This window comes from Mauremys reevesii, linkage group 12 (genome assembly GCF_016161935.1).
Source record: "Mauremys reevesii isolate NIE-2019 linkage group 12, ASM1616193v1, whole genome shotgun sequence".
Classification (NCBI taxonomy): domain Eukaryota; kingdom Metazoa; phylum Chordata; order Testudines; family Geoemydidae; genus Mauremys; species Mauremys reevesii.
This window is the reverse complement of record NC_052634.1, coordinates 26,322,909-26,338,669: the sequence shown is the minus strand read 5'-3', so window position 1 is coordinate 26,338,669 and position 15,761 is coordinate 26,322,909. Positions and strand designations below refer to the sequence as shown.

General features: G+C 50.0%; 1 protein-coding gene across 1 annotated transcript; it reads left to right on the top strand.

Moving 5' to 3' along the window:
* Window positions 1-2,112: 2,112 nt before the first annotated feature.
* On the top strand, window positions 2,113-12,986 carry LOC120375527 (zinc finger protein 418-like; the record flags this gene model as incomplete). The annotated part of the gene is made up of 4 exons (XM_039496224.1): window positions 2,113-2,122; window positions 5,266-5,385; window positions 10,279-10,298; window positions 11,886-12,986. Coding segments are annotated over exons 1-4 (1,251 nt in total), but the record flags the coding sequence as incomplete, so codon positions are not given.
* Between the last annotated feature and the right edge of the window lie 2,775 nt (window positions 12,987-15,761).

Sequence of the window (15,761 nt, the reverse complement as noted above, 5' to 3'; positions counted from 1 at the left end):
GAGACAGGACAGGGGAAGGAGAGACTGAAAGGGGCAGTGGGAGAAATGAGTGGGGGGAGAGATTTCCAGCTCTCTATTCCACCCAGACACATGTATTGCAGCATCCCTGGGCAGAACCACTTTCCAGTGAACAAGCAAAGGATCAGACAGAGGAAAAGCTGGTTCTTGACTCCATATTCCCCCTGCTGGGGTGTGACTGCCGGGGGGGGGGTCAGTGTCCGAGGGAATCCCCCACAGTGACTCCTTTGGTTCTGCTCTTTTCTAGCCTTGTGTTCAGAGACTTAGTTATGCGATCGGGGGAGGGAGAAGGGAGGTTAAAAATCTCTCTGTGGGCTTAGCCTGGCAGGAGGGGCCAGGTCTACACTGTAATAAAGAGATTGAGCATTTTCCCAGCATGGCAGAATCTAGGATGTCTGTCTGCAGGGAAAGGGCCTGGGGGAATCGTCCTGTGAAATTAACTAAAGCCTGTTCTGTAACCCCCACAACTGCCCTTCTCACCCTCCCACGCTGCAGAATGACGTCCATGTTTCACTCCAGCTCATCCCATCCTGCCATGGGACAGGGGAGAGAAATGGCTGCAGAGGAGCCTGTTCAGGTAGGGATTGTCGGGGGGTAGCTGGTGGGTTCCTGCAGGAGGGAGAGGGACAGCAAATACACCGGAGATGGGAAGATTTGCACAGTCTGGTTTGGAGCAGGGCAGGAAATGCACAGGGTGGGGAAGGGAGGAGGACAGCTTGTGACATTCCTGCTGGGGAGAGTTTAATGAATGGCCCAGATTCTAGGAACAGACCCATGAGATTAGGAGGTGGAAATACCCCAATTTGTGAAACAGAAAATAACCCTCCTACATGGGGCTAGGAAAACTGACCAGACTCCCAGTGCTGGACCCTGACCTGACTGACCAGCTGCTGTGAGATATGAAGGGGGCACCCACTAGTGAGGTTTAGGGGAGATTCCCCTCCCTTCATATCCAGCTCCTCACAATGGGGAGGGTGTTGGGCTTCCTACCAGGGAGCTCTCCCTGGTCCCTGCTAGGGGCTCCATCTCCTGTGTCGATCTGTGGCTAGTAGGTGTGTGATGGATCTGCTGGGAGAGAAAAGGGGCTCTTGCTTCGTTCCCTTAACCTGGTGTTTCCAGGATCCTCTGAGTGGGGTGGAGGTGGGACTCTGACTGTGATCCACCCAGAGCTTCCATTTCATTGGCTCCTCTCCCCCACAAATAGTGGGAGTGTGAGTGGGGCAGCAGGTACTGAGTGTTGGACCCTTGCTCTTTCAGAGGCCAGTGACCTTCAAGGAGGTGGCTGTGTATTTCACCAGGGAAGAGTGGGCTCTGCTGGACTCTGCTCAGAGAGCCCTCTACAGAGATGTCATGCAGGAGAACTATGAGAATGTGACCTCGCTGGGTAAGGATTCCTGTCCCCTCAGTTCTTGCAAGGGGAAATGAAGAGATACGGTTCATGCCAGCCCCACAATGCTACCTCTGCTCTGTCCTGTCTCTGCATCACCCCAATATGCCAGTGACCCACACACTGCCACAGACCCTCCCCTGCTGCAGAGCACAGGAGCAGTATTGCACAGTGTCAAATATCTGCTGTTTGCACAAGTAAACTTCTTTGAGATGGGGCGACCACATCTGCATGCAGTGTTATGCTCCTACAAAGCACACGGGATCTTTATAGAGGAAGGTAAATACACAGCATTTATTGAGAATACAGCAGTTAGCATCTCTCTCTCCCTCTCCCCCTCCCTCCCTTCCTCCCTCCCTGCCAGAGCTGTTCATAGTTACCAGTCCCTTGTAGCTCGAGTCAATCTAATGGCCAATTACACTGAGCACGAGTGTGGGGCTGGGCTCTTGTCGGTCGCAATCCAATGCTCCGGGAGCGTGGCAAGATGAACCCAAAGTCCCATGGCCAAGCACCCTGGTTCTTATAGGGTTTCTTCCTTTGTTGAACTCTATGGATTTTGCTGTATCTTTTTGTGATCGGTTACTTCTTAACTGGTGTAAACATTCCAGTGCACCTCCGAGAGGGTCAGCCTGTCCTTTGTTCTGATTTAATCAATTGTCCTCAGGGGTGCCAGCCTTGACCTCAGGGTCATCAATCTGCCCTTCCTTATGGATGCACGTTGTTGATTCTTTGATGTCCTTTAAGTCTCTTGACTCCTTCTTCCTTGACTCTGGCTATAACAATGGCCTTTACACCTTCTCTTTTCCTGATGCATACATCCTCATTCACACAGACCCACTGAGAATACAAACAGTAGTGTTTTATATCGAGCAAAAAGGCATTGCAAATGAAACCTTGCCTTCAATGTTTCTCTAATCTACTTAACATAGACACAATAGTGAATCCTGTCTCTTACTTACTAAACCTTAAAACAAAGACATGTAGATTTAACTAGAGTGCCTAATTTGTAATACATAGAGGAATCCATAGTAGACAGTGTAACTTATCCTAAAACAAAAGGTGACCATAATCAGTCAGAAGGATTGTTCTGGTCTGTCATTCCTTTCTGCTATTCAAACAGGGTGGCTGACAGGATGAAATCAAATCGTACATTAAATTCTCCCAGTACATTATAAAATCCAGCTCCTACAGCGGTATTCGAGATGTGGGCGTACCATAGATTTGTATACAGGCAATATGATATTTTCTGTCTTTTCTATCCCTTGCTTAATGATTCCCAATGTTCCGTTCGCTTTTTGACTGCTGCTGCTGCACATTGAGTGGATGTTTTCAGAGAACTATCCATGACTCCAAGATCTCTCTCTTGAGTGGAAACAGCTAATTTAGACCTCATCATTTTATATGTCTAGTTGGGATTATGTTTTCCAATGGGCTGCACTATGTGCTATCCTGACATCTAGTACTGCTGAGATCCTGCATTCAGTACTATCCCTGCCCTTCCTGTTCCCTTTCTCCACTGAACCCCACCAGCCGATGGTTACTGTTCCCAGCTTCCCCAGGACTCTCTCATTGTCTCTGGACCTCTCCGTCAGCAAGAAGCAGAGCCAGGGAGACTTGCCCTCTCTCTGGAGTCTTGGATTTCTGGGACATGGATTTACTTTCTCTGTGTTTTGGGAGCCTCTTTGAAATTGAGTGTCTGTGACATTAACTAAAGTGCAATCTGGAGTGTTGAACAGCTGTGTCCCCTCAGTTCCCCAGGCTGGGGTGACTTTTACACTGTTTTACTGTGAGAGCAGCCGCTCCTGGGCAGTTATCACACAGTCTCCAGCATGTAACTCGCTCCCAGCTGCACAGTTTTTAGTGCTGCTAGTCAGCGACTCAGGAGTTACAGTGCAGCACAGGAAAACCCCAGAAAAGTCTCTATTCCCAGACTTCCCCCAGAAATGTGCATCTTTCCCTGTCCAGCACACTACTGAACAAGGCAAGCTCATATCACGTCTGTCATTTCATCAGTGGAAACTGACATGCACCAGCCTTGTTATCCCATGTAGATGAGTGGACTCATCCCTGCGGCACCCCCTGCTGGTGACTTCTGGGAATTAGCTCATTCCAGCTCCAGCGCACCCTCTGCAGGCCAGTGATCCGCCTGTCCTCTGGCCCCCCGTGTCCCTCTCTGGACCTGATACCCCTTTTACCTGGGGTGCTGCCCTCTGGCAGTAACCCCTCAGTCTTAGGGTCTCCCCTCCCCAGGGAACTCCCACCCTCTGTTTATGTATTGGACTGTAATATAAAATCCAATCAAACAGTCCCCCTTTTCCCTCTAGTTATTCAATAGCTGCCCAGCCCAGGTGATGACTTTCTGCAGCTGGTACTAGCCCCTTGGGGCAGCCCTGGGCCCCGTTAATACAAATTCTACCAGAGTCCAGGTAACTGAAAGACCTCTAAGAAAGTGCTGGGGACTGGCAAGAAAGTGACTCTACACAAACAGCCTCTCCTCCCGTTAGCAATTGCCAGGAGCAAATCCAGCCCTGGGAGAGCAAAGCCCCCAGGAATGGGACTGTCCCAGCCAGAGGGGCAGGGAGACAGGACAGGGGAAGGAGAGACTGAAAGGGGCAGTGGGAGAAATGAGTGGGGGGAGAGATTTCCAGCTCTCTAGTCCACGCAGACACATGTATTGCAGCATCCCTGGGCAGAACCACTTTCCAGTGAACAAGAAAAGGATCAGACAGAGGAAAAGCTGGTTCTTGACTCCGTATTCCCCCTGCTGGGGTGTGACTGCCGGGGGGGTCAGTGTCCGAGGGAATCCCCCACAGTGACTCCTTGGGTTCTGCTCTTTTCCAGCCTTGTGTTCAGAGACTTTGTTATCCGATTGGGGGAGGGAGAAGGAAGGTTAAAAATCTCTCTGTGGGCTTAGCCTGGCAGGAGGGGCCAGCTCCACGCTGTAATAAAGAGATTGAGCATTTTCCCAGGATGGCAGAATCTAGGATGTCTGTCTGCAGGGAAAGGGCCTGGGAGAATTGTCCTGTGAAATTAACTAAAGCCTGTTCTGTAACCCCCACAACTGCCCTTCTCACCCTCCCAGGCTGCAGAATGACATCCATGTTTCACTCCAGCTCATCCCATCCTGCCATGGGACAGGGGAGAGAAATGGCTGCAGAGGAGCCTGTTCAGGTAAGGATTGTCGGGGGGTTGCTGGTGGGTTCCTGCAGGAGGGAGAGGGACAGCAAATACACCGGAGATGGGAAGATTTGCACAGTCTGGTTTGGAGCGGGGCAGGAAATGCACAAGGTGGGGAAGGGAGGAGGACAGCTTGTGACATTCCTGCTGGGGGGAGTTTAATGAGTGGCCCAGATTCTAGGAACAGACCCATGAGATTAGGAGGTGGAAATACCCTAATTTGTGAAACAGAAAATAACCCTCCTACATGGGGCTAGGAAAACTGACCAGACTCCCAGTGCTGGAGCCTGACCTGACTAACTAGTGGCTGCTGTGAGATATGAAGGGGGCACCCACTAGTGAGGTTTAGGGGAGATTCCCCTCCTTTCATATCCAGCTCTGCACAATGAGGAGGGTGTTGGGCTTCCTACCGGAGATCTCTCCCTGGTCCCTGCTAGGGGCTCCATCTCCTTTATCCATCTGTGGCTAGTAGGAGTGTGATGGATCTGCTGGGAGAGAAAAGGGACTCTCTATTCGTCCCCTTAATCTGGTGTTTCCAGGATGCTCTGAGTGGGGTGGAGGTGGGACTCTGACTGTGATCCACCCAAAGCTTGCATTTGATTGGCTCCTCTCCCCACAAATAGTGGGGCTGTGAGTGGGGCAGCAGGTACTGAGTGTTGGATTCTTGCTCTTTCAGATGCCAGTGACCTTTGAGGAGGTGGCTGTGTATTTCACCAGGGAAGAGTGGGCTCTGCTGGACTCTGCTCAGAGAGCCCTCTACAGAGACGTCATGCAGGAGAACTATGAGAATGTGACCTCGCTGGGTAAGGATTCCTGTCCCCTCAGTTCTTCGAAGGGGAAATGAAGAGATATGGTTCATGCCAGCCCCACATTGCCACCTCTGCTCTGTCCTGTCTCTGCATCACCCCAATATGCCAATGACCCACACACTGCCACAGACCCTCCCCTGCTGCAGAACACAGGAACAGTATTGCACAGTGTCAAATATCTCCTGTTTGCATAAGTAAACTTCTTTGAGATGGGGTGACCACATCTGCATGCAGTGTTATGCTCCTACAAAGCACATGGGATCTTTATAGAGGAAGATAAACACGCACACACACACACACCCTCTGCCAGAGCTGTTCATAGTTACCAGTCTGTTGTAGCTTGAGTCAATCTAATGGCCAATTACACTGAGCACGAGTGTGGGGCTGGGCTCTTGTCGGTCGCAATCCAATGCTCCGGGAGTGTGGCAAGATGAACCCAAAGTCCCATGGCCAAGCACCCTGGTTCTTATAGGGTTTTTTCCTTTGTTGAAGTCTATGGATTTTGCTGTATCAGTTTGTGATCGGTTACTTCTTAACTGTTGTAAACATTCCAGTGCACCTCCGAGAGGGTCAGCCTGTCCTTTTGTTCTGATTTAATCAATTGTCCTCAGGGGTGCCAGCCTTGACCTCAGGGTCATCAATCTGCCCTTCGTTATGGATGCACGTTGTTGATTCTTTGATGTCCTTTAAGTCTCTTGACTCCTTCTTCCTTGACTCTGGCTATAACAATGGCCTTTACACCTTCTCTTTTCCTGATGCATACATCCTCATTCACACAAACCCACTGAGAATACAAACAGTAGTATTTTATATCGAGCAAAAAGGCATTGCAAATGAAACCTTGCCTTCAATGTTTCTCTACTCTACTTAACATAGACACAATAGAGAATCCTGTCTCTTACTTACTAAACCTTAAAACAAAGACATGTAGATTTAACTAGAGTGCCTAATTTGTAATACATAGAGGAAACCATAGTAGACAGTGTAACTTATCCTAAAACAAAAGGTGACCATAATCAGTCAGAAGGATTGTTCTGGTCTGTCATTCCTTTCTGCTATTCAAACAGGGTGGCTGACAGGATGAAATCAAATCATACATTAATTCTCACAGTACATTATAAAATCCAGCTCCTACAGCCGTATTCGAGATGTGGGCGCACCATAGATTTGTATACAGGCAATATGATATTTTCTGTCTTTTCTATCCCTTGCTTAATGATTCCCAACATTCCGTTCGCTTTTTGCTGCTGCTGCACATTGCGTGGATGTTTTCAGAGAACTATCCATGACTCCAAGATCTCTCTCTTGAGTGGAAACAGCTAATTTAGACCTCATCATTTTATATGTCTAGTTGGGATTATGTTTTCCAATGGGCTGCACTATGTGCTATCCTGACATCTAGTACTGCTGAGATCCTGCATTCAGTCATATCCCTGCCCTTCCTGTTCCCTTTCTCCACTGAACCCCACCAGCCCATGCTTCCTGTTCCCAGCTTCTCCAGGACTCTCTCATTGTCTCTGGACCTCTCCGTCAGCAAGAAGCAGTGGCAGGGAGACTTGCCCTCTCTCTGGAGTCTTGGATTTCTGGGACATGGATTTACTTTCTCTGTGTTTTGGGAGCCTCTTTGAAATTGAGTGTCTGTGACATTAAGCACAGTGCAATCTGGAGTGTTGAACAGCTGTGTCTCCTCAGTTCCCCAGGCTGGGGTGACTTTTACACTGTTTTTCTGTGAGAGCAGCCGCTCCTGGGCAGGTAACACACAGTCTCCAGCATGTAACTCGCTCCCAGCTACACAGTATTTAGTGCTGCTAGTCAGCGACTCACAGTGCAGCACAGGAAAACCCCAGAAAAGTCTCTGTTCCCAGACTTCCCCCAGAATTGTGCATCTTTCCCTGTCCAGCACACTACTGAACAAGGCAAGTGTGACGGAGCGATTCTGGCGGGACCCAACTGAGAGTGCCAAATCAGGACCAATTGCTCAAACAGGGCAGTTACAGCCCTAGGCTGGGGTTTTTCCACCTCTAAGGCAAACCAAACCAGCCAGACAAAAAGGACTTTGGTCTCACCCCACTGGCTTACCACAAGTCACACAAGCAATTTCCTTAGACACTCCAGTCTCCCAGTATCACCACCAGTGCACTCGTCCTGGGGATAAATGGTTATGAAAACCAACACCCCAATAAAAGAAAAAGGTTCTCTCAATCCCAAAGGACCAAGCCCCAGACCCAGGTCAATATACACATCAGATCTTACCCACAAATCACGCTGTTGCCAATCCTTTAGAATCTAAAATCTAAAGGTTTATTTCCAAAGGGAAAAAGGTAGAGATGAGAGGTAGAATTGGTTAAAGGGAATCAACTACATACAGTAATGGCAAAGTTCTTAGTTCAGGCTTGCAGCAGTGATGGAGTAAACTGCAGGTTCAATTTGAGTCTCTGGAATACATCCCCCGCTGGGATGGGTCAGTCAGTCCCGTGAGTAGAGCTTCAGATTGTAACAAAGTCCTTCCAGAGGTCAGAAGCAGGATTGAAGACAAGATGGAGATGAGGCATTAGGCTTATATAGACTTTTCCAGGTGTAAGAACCTCTTTGTCTTCACTGTGGAATTTTACAGCAAAATGGAGCCTGGAGTCACATGAGCCAGTCCCTGCATACTTTGCTGAGTCACAAGGCGTGTCTGCCTTCTCTCCAAGGGTCAATTGTGTAGCCGATGGCCCTTTAATGGGCCATCAAACAGGCTAGGCAGAGCTAACACCAGCTTGTCTGGGAGGCTTCCCCCAGAAGCACAGCACAAACTTGAAATACTGACAGCATAGAGCCAACATTCATAACTTCAACTAAAAATGATACAGACATACAGACAGCATAATTATAACCAGCAACCCGGAACCTGGTCTTAGACACCTTATATGACCCCCTTTACTTAGGATTTGGTGCCACTACAGGACCTTGGTTGCAACCCATGTTCTATATGGTCCCCATTTATATCAATAACGTCACAGCAAGCTCATATGAAGTCTGTCATTTCATCAGTGGAAACTGACATGCACCAGCCTTGTTATCCCATGTAGATGAGGGGACTCACCCCTGCGGCACCCCCTGCTGGTGACTTCTGGGAATTAGCTCATTCCAGCTCCAGCGCACCCTCTGCAGGCCGGTGATCCGCCTTTCCTCTGGCCCCCCGTGTCCCTCCCTGGACCTGGTGCCCCTTTACCCGGGGTGCTGCCCTCTGGCAGTAACCCCTCAGTCTTAGGGTCTCCTCTCCCCAGGGAACTCCCACCCACTATTCCCGCCTCGGCTCAGTATAAGGCCAGTCATCGTCTAGCCCCACACCCTGGGGCAGGCTGCAGGATCAGCCACTCATCACTGGCAAGGAGGGTTTGGACCTGCTGCCTTTGCCTACCGCTGGGCTGCCCTCTGCAACCCCCCAGTACCTATTGCCTTCTGCTAGGCCGCAGCCTGGGGCTTTCCAGGCTGGAGCTCCCCAGCTCCTCTGCCTTTCCCCAGCCCTGTTTCACTCAGGTACCCTGTGTCCAGCTCCCTGCAGCCAGGCCCATCTCCCTCTACAAACAGAGAGAGATTCTATCTGCCCCTGGCTTCTCTGCCTTTATAGGCCAGCTGAGTCTGTTTGGGGCCTGGCCCCAGCTGCAACCACTTCCCCCAATCAGCCCAGCCTAAAAGCTGCTTTCTCCAGCCACAGCCCCCTCCCAGGGCTGTTTTTAACCCTTCTGAGCAGGAGCGGGGGTCCACCCGGCTACATCCCAAATGCAGTTTCCAACACACTTTAATCCAAACACGCTAGTTGGATAAAACAATAAAACAAGATTGTTAATTACCAAAAAAAAAAAAAGATTTTAAGTGACTACAGGTAACGAGGCATAAAAGTCAGAATTGTTTACAAAAGAAATGCAGATAAAACACAAATATATTTGTTAGTCTCTGAGGTGCCACAAGTACTCCTGTTCTTTTTACAAACTAACGTGTAAGTCAGGGGTAGGTAAACTACGGCCCGCAGGCCACATCTGTGCCGCGGGCCCAGCCTTCTCGGCCCCTGAGCTCCCGGATGCGGAGGCTCCCCTCTCCCTCTCCTCCCCTGCTGTTCCCTAACCCCTGCTGTCCCACTGTAGACTCAACATGCCGCACCACCAGCGCTCTGGCCCACCACTCCTGGGCAGTGTTGCAGCGGTGGGGCTGCGAGCTCCTACTGCTCTGAGTGGCATGGTAAGGGGGCTGGTCTGCGCGCTCCTGAGGGACCTCGTATCTAGCTCCGGCGAGCCGCGTGGCTGTGGTAAGGGGGCCAGGGGGTTGGATAAGGGGCAGAGAGTCCTGGGGGGCAGTCAGGGGACAGGGAGCAGGGGACGATTGGGCGGTCGGTCAGGGGATGGGGAACTGGGGGGTTGGATAGGCGTAGGAGTCCCGGGGTCTGTCAGGGGGCAGGGGTGTGGATATGAGTTCATATCCAGGACCCCACCCCCTACCCAATCCCGCTGCTACCTGTCCCTTGACTGCTCTGACCTCTATCCACCCCCCTGTCCACTGACAGACCCTTGGGACTCCCACACCTATCCAGCCCCCGTCCCCCCAGAACCTCCGCCCCATCCAACTGTCCCCTGACTGCCCCCTGGGACTCCCTGCCCCTTATCCAACGCACCCACCTCCTTACCATGCCGCTCAGAGCAGCGTGTCTGGCAGCCACGTGGACCACGCAGAGCCAGACACACTGCCCAGCAGGAGCGCACAGCCCCGCCCCGCAGGAGCGCTGCCCACGCGGTGGCGTGGCTGTGGGGGAGGGGCTAGCCTCCCCAGCCGGGAGCTCAGGGACCATGCAGGACGGTCCTGTCGGCTGGATGTGGCCCGTGGGCCGTAATTTGCCCATCCCTGATCAAGGGCATAAACCTATTGAGTCAGCAAGACATGCAGGGGTATGTCTGTGTGCTGAGACCTATGAGGCTTTTCCATGCCATGTGCTGTGAAGCTTGTGTTTGGGACACAGGAAGTACAAGCCACATGGCAAAGGGAATATAAAGGGCAGCTGCATCATCTCCATTTTGTCTTCAATCCCTCTTCCTACCTCTGGAGCAACTTCTCTACAAATTGAAGCCTGGAACAAAGGACTGAAAGACCCATCGAACTTGTGGATGTGTTCCAGACGGACTTTCAAGCCAGCAGCTCAGCAATACTGCTAATAACCTGATATATAGATTTTGGAATGCATCTCACTGCTTTTCCATTTAACAACTTTTTTTGTGTCGTGTCGTGTCTTGTCTTTCCATGCTAAAGGATTGGCTGGCAGTGTGGTCTTTTGGGTAAGATCCAAACCTATAGTGATCTTGTAATGTGGCTGACCTTTTGGGGTCAGAAAAACATTTTGTATATGAGCAGAGTTTTTAAATAACCTCTCACTGTACTGGACCTAGGTGCTGATTGGGAGTCGGAGAACTGGAATGCAATAAAGGGGGCCGTGTGATTTCTTTTTTCAGCTTCTCGATAACCCGTGTGTGGGATCAGAAGCACAGTTTGTGACTGGTCGTTGAGTTTAACTTCAGTGTTAACCACCAGTTTTGGGAGCATCTGCTCTCCCTTTTTCATCCTGCCCTGACCCTGGCATTTTCAGTGTGGACTGCCCCAGGCACACCCGTCACACTAAGCACTGAAGTTAAATTAATAGAATGTTTTTTATGACAAAGTTATGAAATCAAGTGACCTCCTTTGTTTTCTTTCATCTGAGCAGGGTTTCCAATTTCCCAACCTGATGTGATCTCCCAGCTGGAACAAGGGGAAGAGCCATGGGTCCCAGACCTCCAGGGTTCAGAGGAAAGAGAGATCCTGAGAGCTCCCTGCACAGGTGAGGAAATATTAAACCAACTCAGAATCTGTAAGTGCCTGAAGGAAACATCTGGGATGCCCTACAATGCCCTTGGAAGGTCTCTCAGTTCAATATTGTCCCTAGCAGGGGTCGTATCCTTAGGGTAAATATAGCTCATGGCTTCCTGTAGACACTAGCAGACACCAGGCAGTAGCTTCCTCCCTTCCCCCTGTGAATTTGGATGGGATGTGAAGCCTGAATTGATCCCCTCCTCTCTCCTGTTTGGGGAAGAACTTGGGGGAGTTCAGTTCTTGTTTTTATTTGACCTCTCTCCAGTACTTGTATTGGTTTGGCCTTCCCCTTTCCATCCCTGTCTGAGGTTTCTGTCTCTATCACAGCAGGTGACGCAATGGTATGTGAGAAAGAGGAGGAGAATTCTCAGCAGGAGAATGTTGAGCAAGTGGATAAACACAGAGCATTATCACAAAGATCGAAAAGGAATGTGTCCTGGAGTCATAAGCAGGAAAAATCCCATGACATTCAGCACAGACCAGAAGGAGAGCAGGGAAACCAGCCAGGGGAGAAAGTGGGTAAATGTATTTCCTGTCAGGAAACTCAGAAGGATCTCAAGGAAACCACAACACAACAGGAAATCCTCAGCAGAAAGAGAAAAAATACATGCACTGAGTTTGGGGAAAACGTATGTGATTACTCCATCCTTATAAAGCATCACAGAATCCACACAGGGAAGAGGCCCTATGAATGCAGTGAGTGTGGAAAATGCTTCCCTAGCAGCTCAGGCCTTTCTCAACACCAGAGAATCCACACAGGGAAGAGGCCCTATGAATGCAGTGAGTGTGGGAAAACCTTCAGTCACAGTTCACACCTTATTAGGCATCAGAGAATCCACACAGGGGAGAGGCCCTATGAATGCAGTGAGTGTGGTAAATGCTTCACTAGCAGCTCAGGCCTTTATCAACATCAGAGAATCCACACAGGGGAGAGGCCCTATGAATGCAGTGAGTGTGGAAAATGCTTCACTGACAGCTCAGCCCTTTCTCAACATCAGAGAATCCACACAGGGGAGAGGCCCTATGAATGCAGTGAATGTGGTAAATGCTTCACTAGCAGCTCAGGCCTTTCTCAACATCAGAGAATCCACACAGGGGAGAGGCCCTATGAATGCAGTGAATGTGGGAAAAACTTCACTAGCAGCTCAAACCTTCTTACCCATCAGAAAATCCACACAGGGGAGAGGCCCTATGAATGCAGTGAGTGTGGGAAAAACTTCACTAGCAGCTCAAACCTTCTTGTCCATCAGAGAATCCACACAGGGGAGAGGCCCTATGAATGCAGTGAGTGTGGAAAATGCTTCACTGACAGCTCATCCCTTTCTCGACATCAGAGAATCCACACAGGGGAGAGGCCCTATGAATGCAGTGAGTGTGGGAAAACCTTCAGTCGCAGCTCAAACCTTCTTACCCATCAGAGAATCCACACAGGGGAGAGGCCCTATGAATGCAGTGTGTGTGGAAAATGCTTCACTTGCAGCTCAGGCCTTTATCAACATCGGAGAATCCACACAGGGGAGAGGCCCTATGAATGCATTGAGTGTGGAAAATGCTTCACTGACAGCTCAGCCCTTTCTCAACATCAGAGAATCCACACAGGGGAGAGGCCCTATGAATGCAGTCAGTGTGGGAAAACCTTCAGTCGCAGTTCACACCTGCTTACCCATCAGAGAATCTACACAGGGGAGAGGCCCTATGAATGCAGTGAGTGCGGGAAAACCTTCTGTGGGCACTTTGCCCATGTTAGTCATCAGAGAATCTGCAAGGGAGATCAACAACATAAACACCTCTAGGGCTATCAATACTTTTTTTTCTCTAATAATTTTCCTGATTCCCACATAGTAAAGGTCCATCCAACCTCACATCCTATCTGCCAACAGTGGCCAATGCTAGGTGCCCCAGAGGGACTGAATCTAACAGGTAATGAGCAAGTGATCTCTCTCCTGCCATCCATCTCCACCCTCTGACAAACAGAGGCTAGGGACACCATTCCTTACCCATCCTGGCTAATAGCCATTCATGGACTTAACCTCCATTAATTTATCTGCAAAAAGAACAAGGAGTTCTTGTGGCACCTTAGAAACTAACAAATTTATTTGAGCATAAGCTTTCCTGGGCTAAAACCAACTTCACTGGATGCATGCAGTGGAAAATACAGCCGGAAAATACACACACACACTCAGAGAGGACATGAAAAATTGGGTTTTGCCATACACACTATAACGAGAGTGATCAGTTAAGGTGAGCTATTATCAGCAGGAGAAAAAAACCTTTTGTAGAGGTTTTCGTGGCCTTTGAGAAAGCAAGATAGAGCTTTGGAAGACCCAGCAGGGTTTGTGGCCCAGGAATTGTTCTCAGATTCCACTGAGACTTCAACTCAGATTGCAGGATTCAAAGTCCTGAGTGCTGGCCCTTACACCATGGGACCAGCAGAGCACCTGTTGATTACTGTAGACTTCCAGCAGGGAGGACTCTGTGGGCAGGGGCGGCTCTAGGCATTTTGCCGCCCCAAGCACGGCAGGCAGGTTGCCTTCGGCAGCTTGCCTGCGGGAGGTCCGCCGAAGTCGCAGGACCAGCGGACCCTTCACAGGCACGCTGCAGAAGGCAGCCTGCCTGCCACCCTCGCAGCGACCGGCAGAGCGCCCCCCGTGGCTTGCTATCCCAAGCAAGCGCTTGGCGTGCTGGGGCCTGGAGCCGCCCCTGTCTGTGGGGACAATTTTTTCTGGCAGGGAGGACTCAGTGGGAACATGCCTCTCTGGCCAGCCCTGCATTTGCTGAAAAAGTCAGCACCCAGCACTTTGCTGCAGGCCCAGAGGCCTTTCTTCCTCCAGACTGCGAGGCCAGTGGACAGGTGAGGCAGTAGCACCTTCAGTCTCAGGCAGTAAAGGGCCCTTCCTGGGAAAGGCCATGTCCTGAAAAGGAAAAACTAAAGTCAAGGAGGGTCCTTCTAAAACTCTTTGGGTATGTCACAGGGGGAAAGTGTTTCTTCCCCTGACCAGGGACTTGAAATCTGGACCCTCAAATTAGAAGGCTGATGCACTGCCAACTGAGCTAGCTAGGCTCATATTCTTCAAAAAGCAAATTTCATACAGAAGAGAAACTAGTCAAGAAAAATGAGGGCAGGAAACTATACAGAAAACCTGCTACTCTCGCTCTCTTAGCAGTCCTAGCCCCGCCTGCTCCTCCATCTGGTGCCCTGAGGCCGTATTCTTTTTTTTGTTAAATATCAAATCCAGGAGAAAACAGTTATACAAAGCAAAATGAAATCACAAACAGAAATAAAAAAGGAAAATGCAATTCCCATCACTTTATCATATCTGGGCCATTCCTGTATCGAGAGCACCCGCGAAGGTCTCTGTGTGCTTACGAGAAACGTGAAGGAACTCATACCACAGCCTGAACATGCAACTCAACTGCTCCCAGGTGCCGCAGTAAAACCCTTTCCCTGCTGTGACGTTGCACTCCATAGGATTTTATGAAAGTATGCTAATGAGTGTGAATATAAAGTGACTGGACTATGCTTCATGCAAAAGGTCTCTTGTAAGGTATCATTACACAGCTTATAATCTACTGTGTGTGTTCATCCTATTGTATGAACCGATCATTCCTGTATCTGAAATTAGAAATATGAACTATAACTCTGAGGTCCTGTTGTAATGATGCAAAGTGTGGGCCATTAATAGTGGTTTGGACTCTTTATGGCTCCCATTAACCAGGACAATTGACTGGAGATGGCTCTGTCCTGCACCATCTGTGAGTCAGGCCAGGAAGAATGAAGGCTTGGGGGGGGGGGGTGTCTCATGGGACATGTGACCATGTCACCTGGTACAGGAATCCATCTTAAACCTGGGGCTCTTCCCCAGGAGAGAGAGACAAAAGATTCCTGCCTGGTACCAAAGCTCTATAAGGGGGTGGAACTGAACAAACATGCTGCAGTCATGAGACATCCCCTAGCTACCACCTGAGCTGGAACAAGGGCTATAGCAGGTGAAAAGATTGGGCCCAGACAAGAAATAAGTCTAGTCTTTGCCTCTCAGTCTTTGCAGATGGGACCTTTCCCTCCAGTGCTGGAGGATTTGCCCTTCTCATCTACCCTTGTCCCAAGCAGCACAGCAGGTAGGAATCTTAAATGTGCAGAGGAGACTTAGGAGCAGAAACCCCCCCAGACCTTCCATGCAGTTGGCACTTGCCCCTCACTGAGCAGGATTGAAACTCCTGCAGGGCAGGAGCAAAGCAGCAGGGTGAAAAGAACCTGGAGATGCTAGGATTGAACCCAGGACCTCTGGGCATGTGCTCTACCACTGAGCTACATCCCCAGATGGGCCATTTGTGCTATAGGTTACATTCAGAGCCCTCCTGTTTCCAGAGCACCTAGTGGCCTAAAAGCAGCATGAGGGACACATTCCCTGCTCTGAGGCCAAATCTGCTGTCCTGGAAGTTGCTGGTTCTTAGGGGTCACTCTGCTGCAAGGCCAGATTCGATGTGTGGGGCAG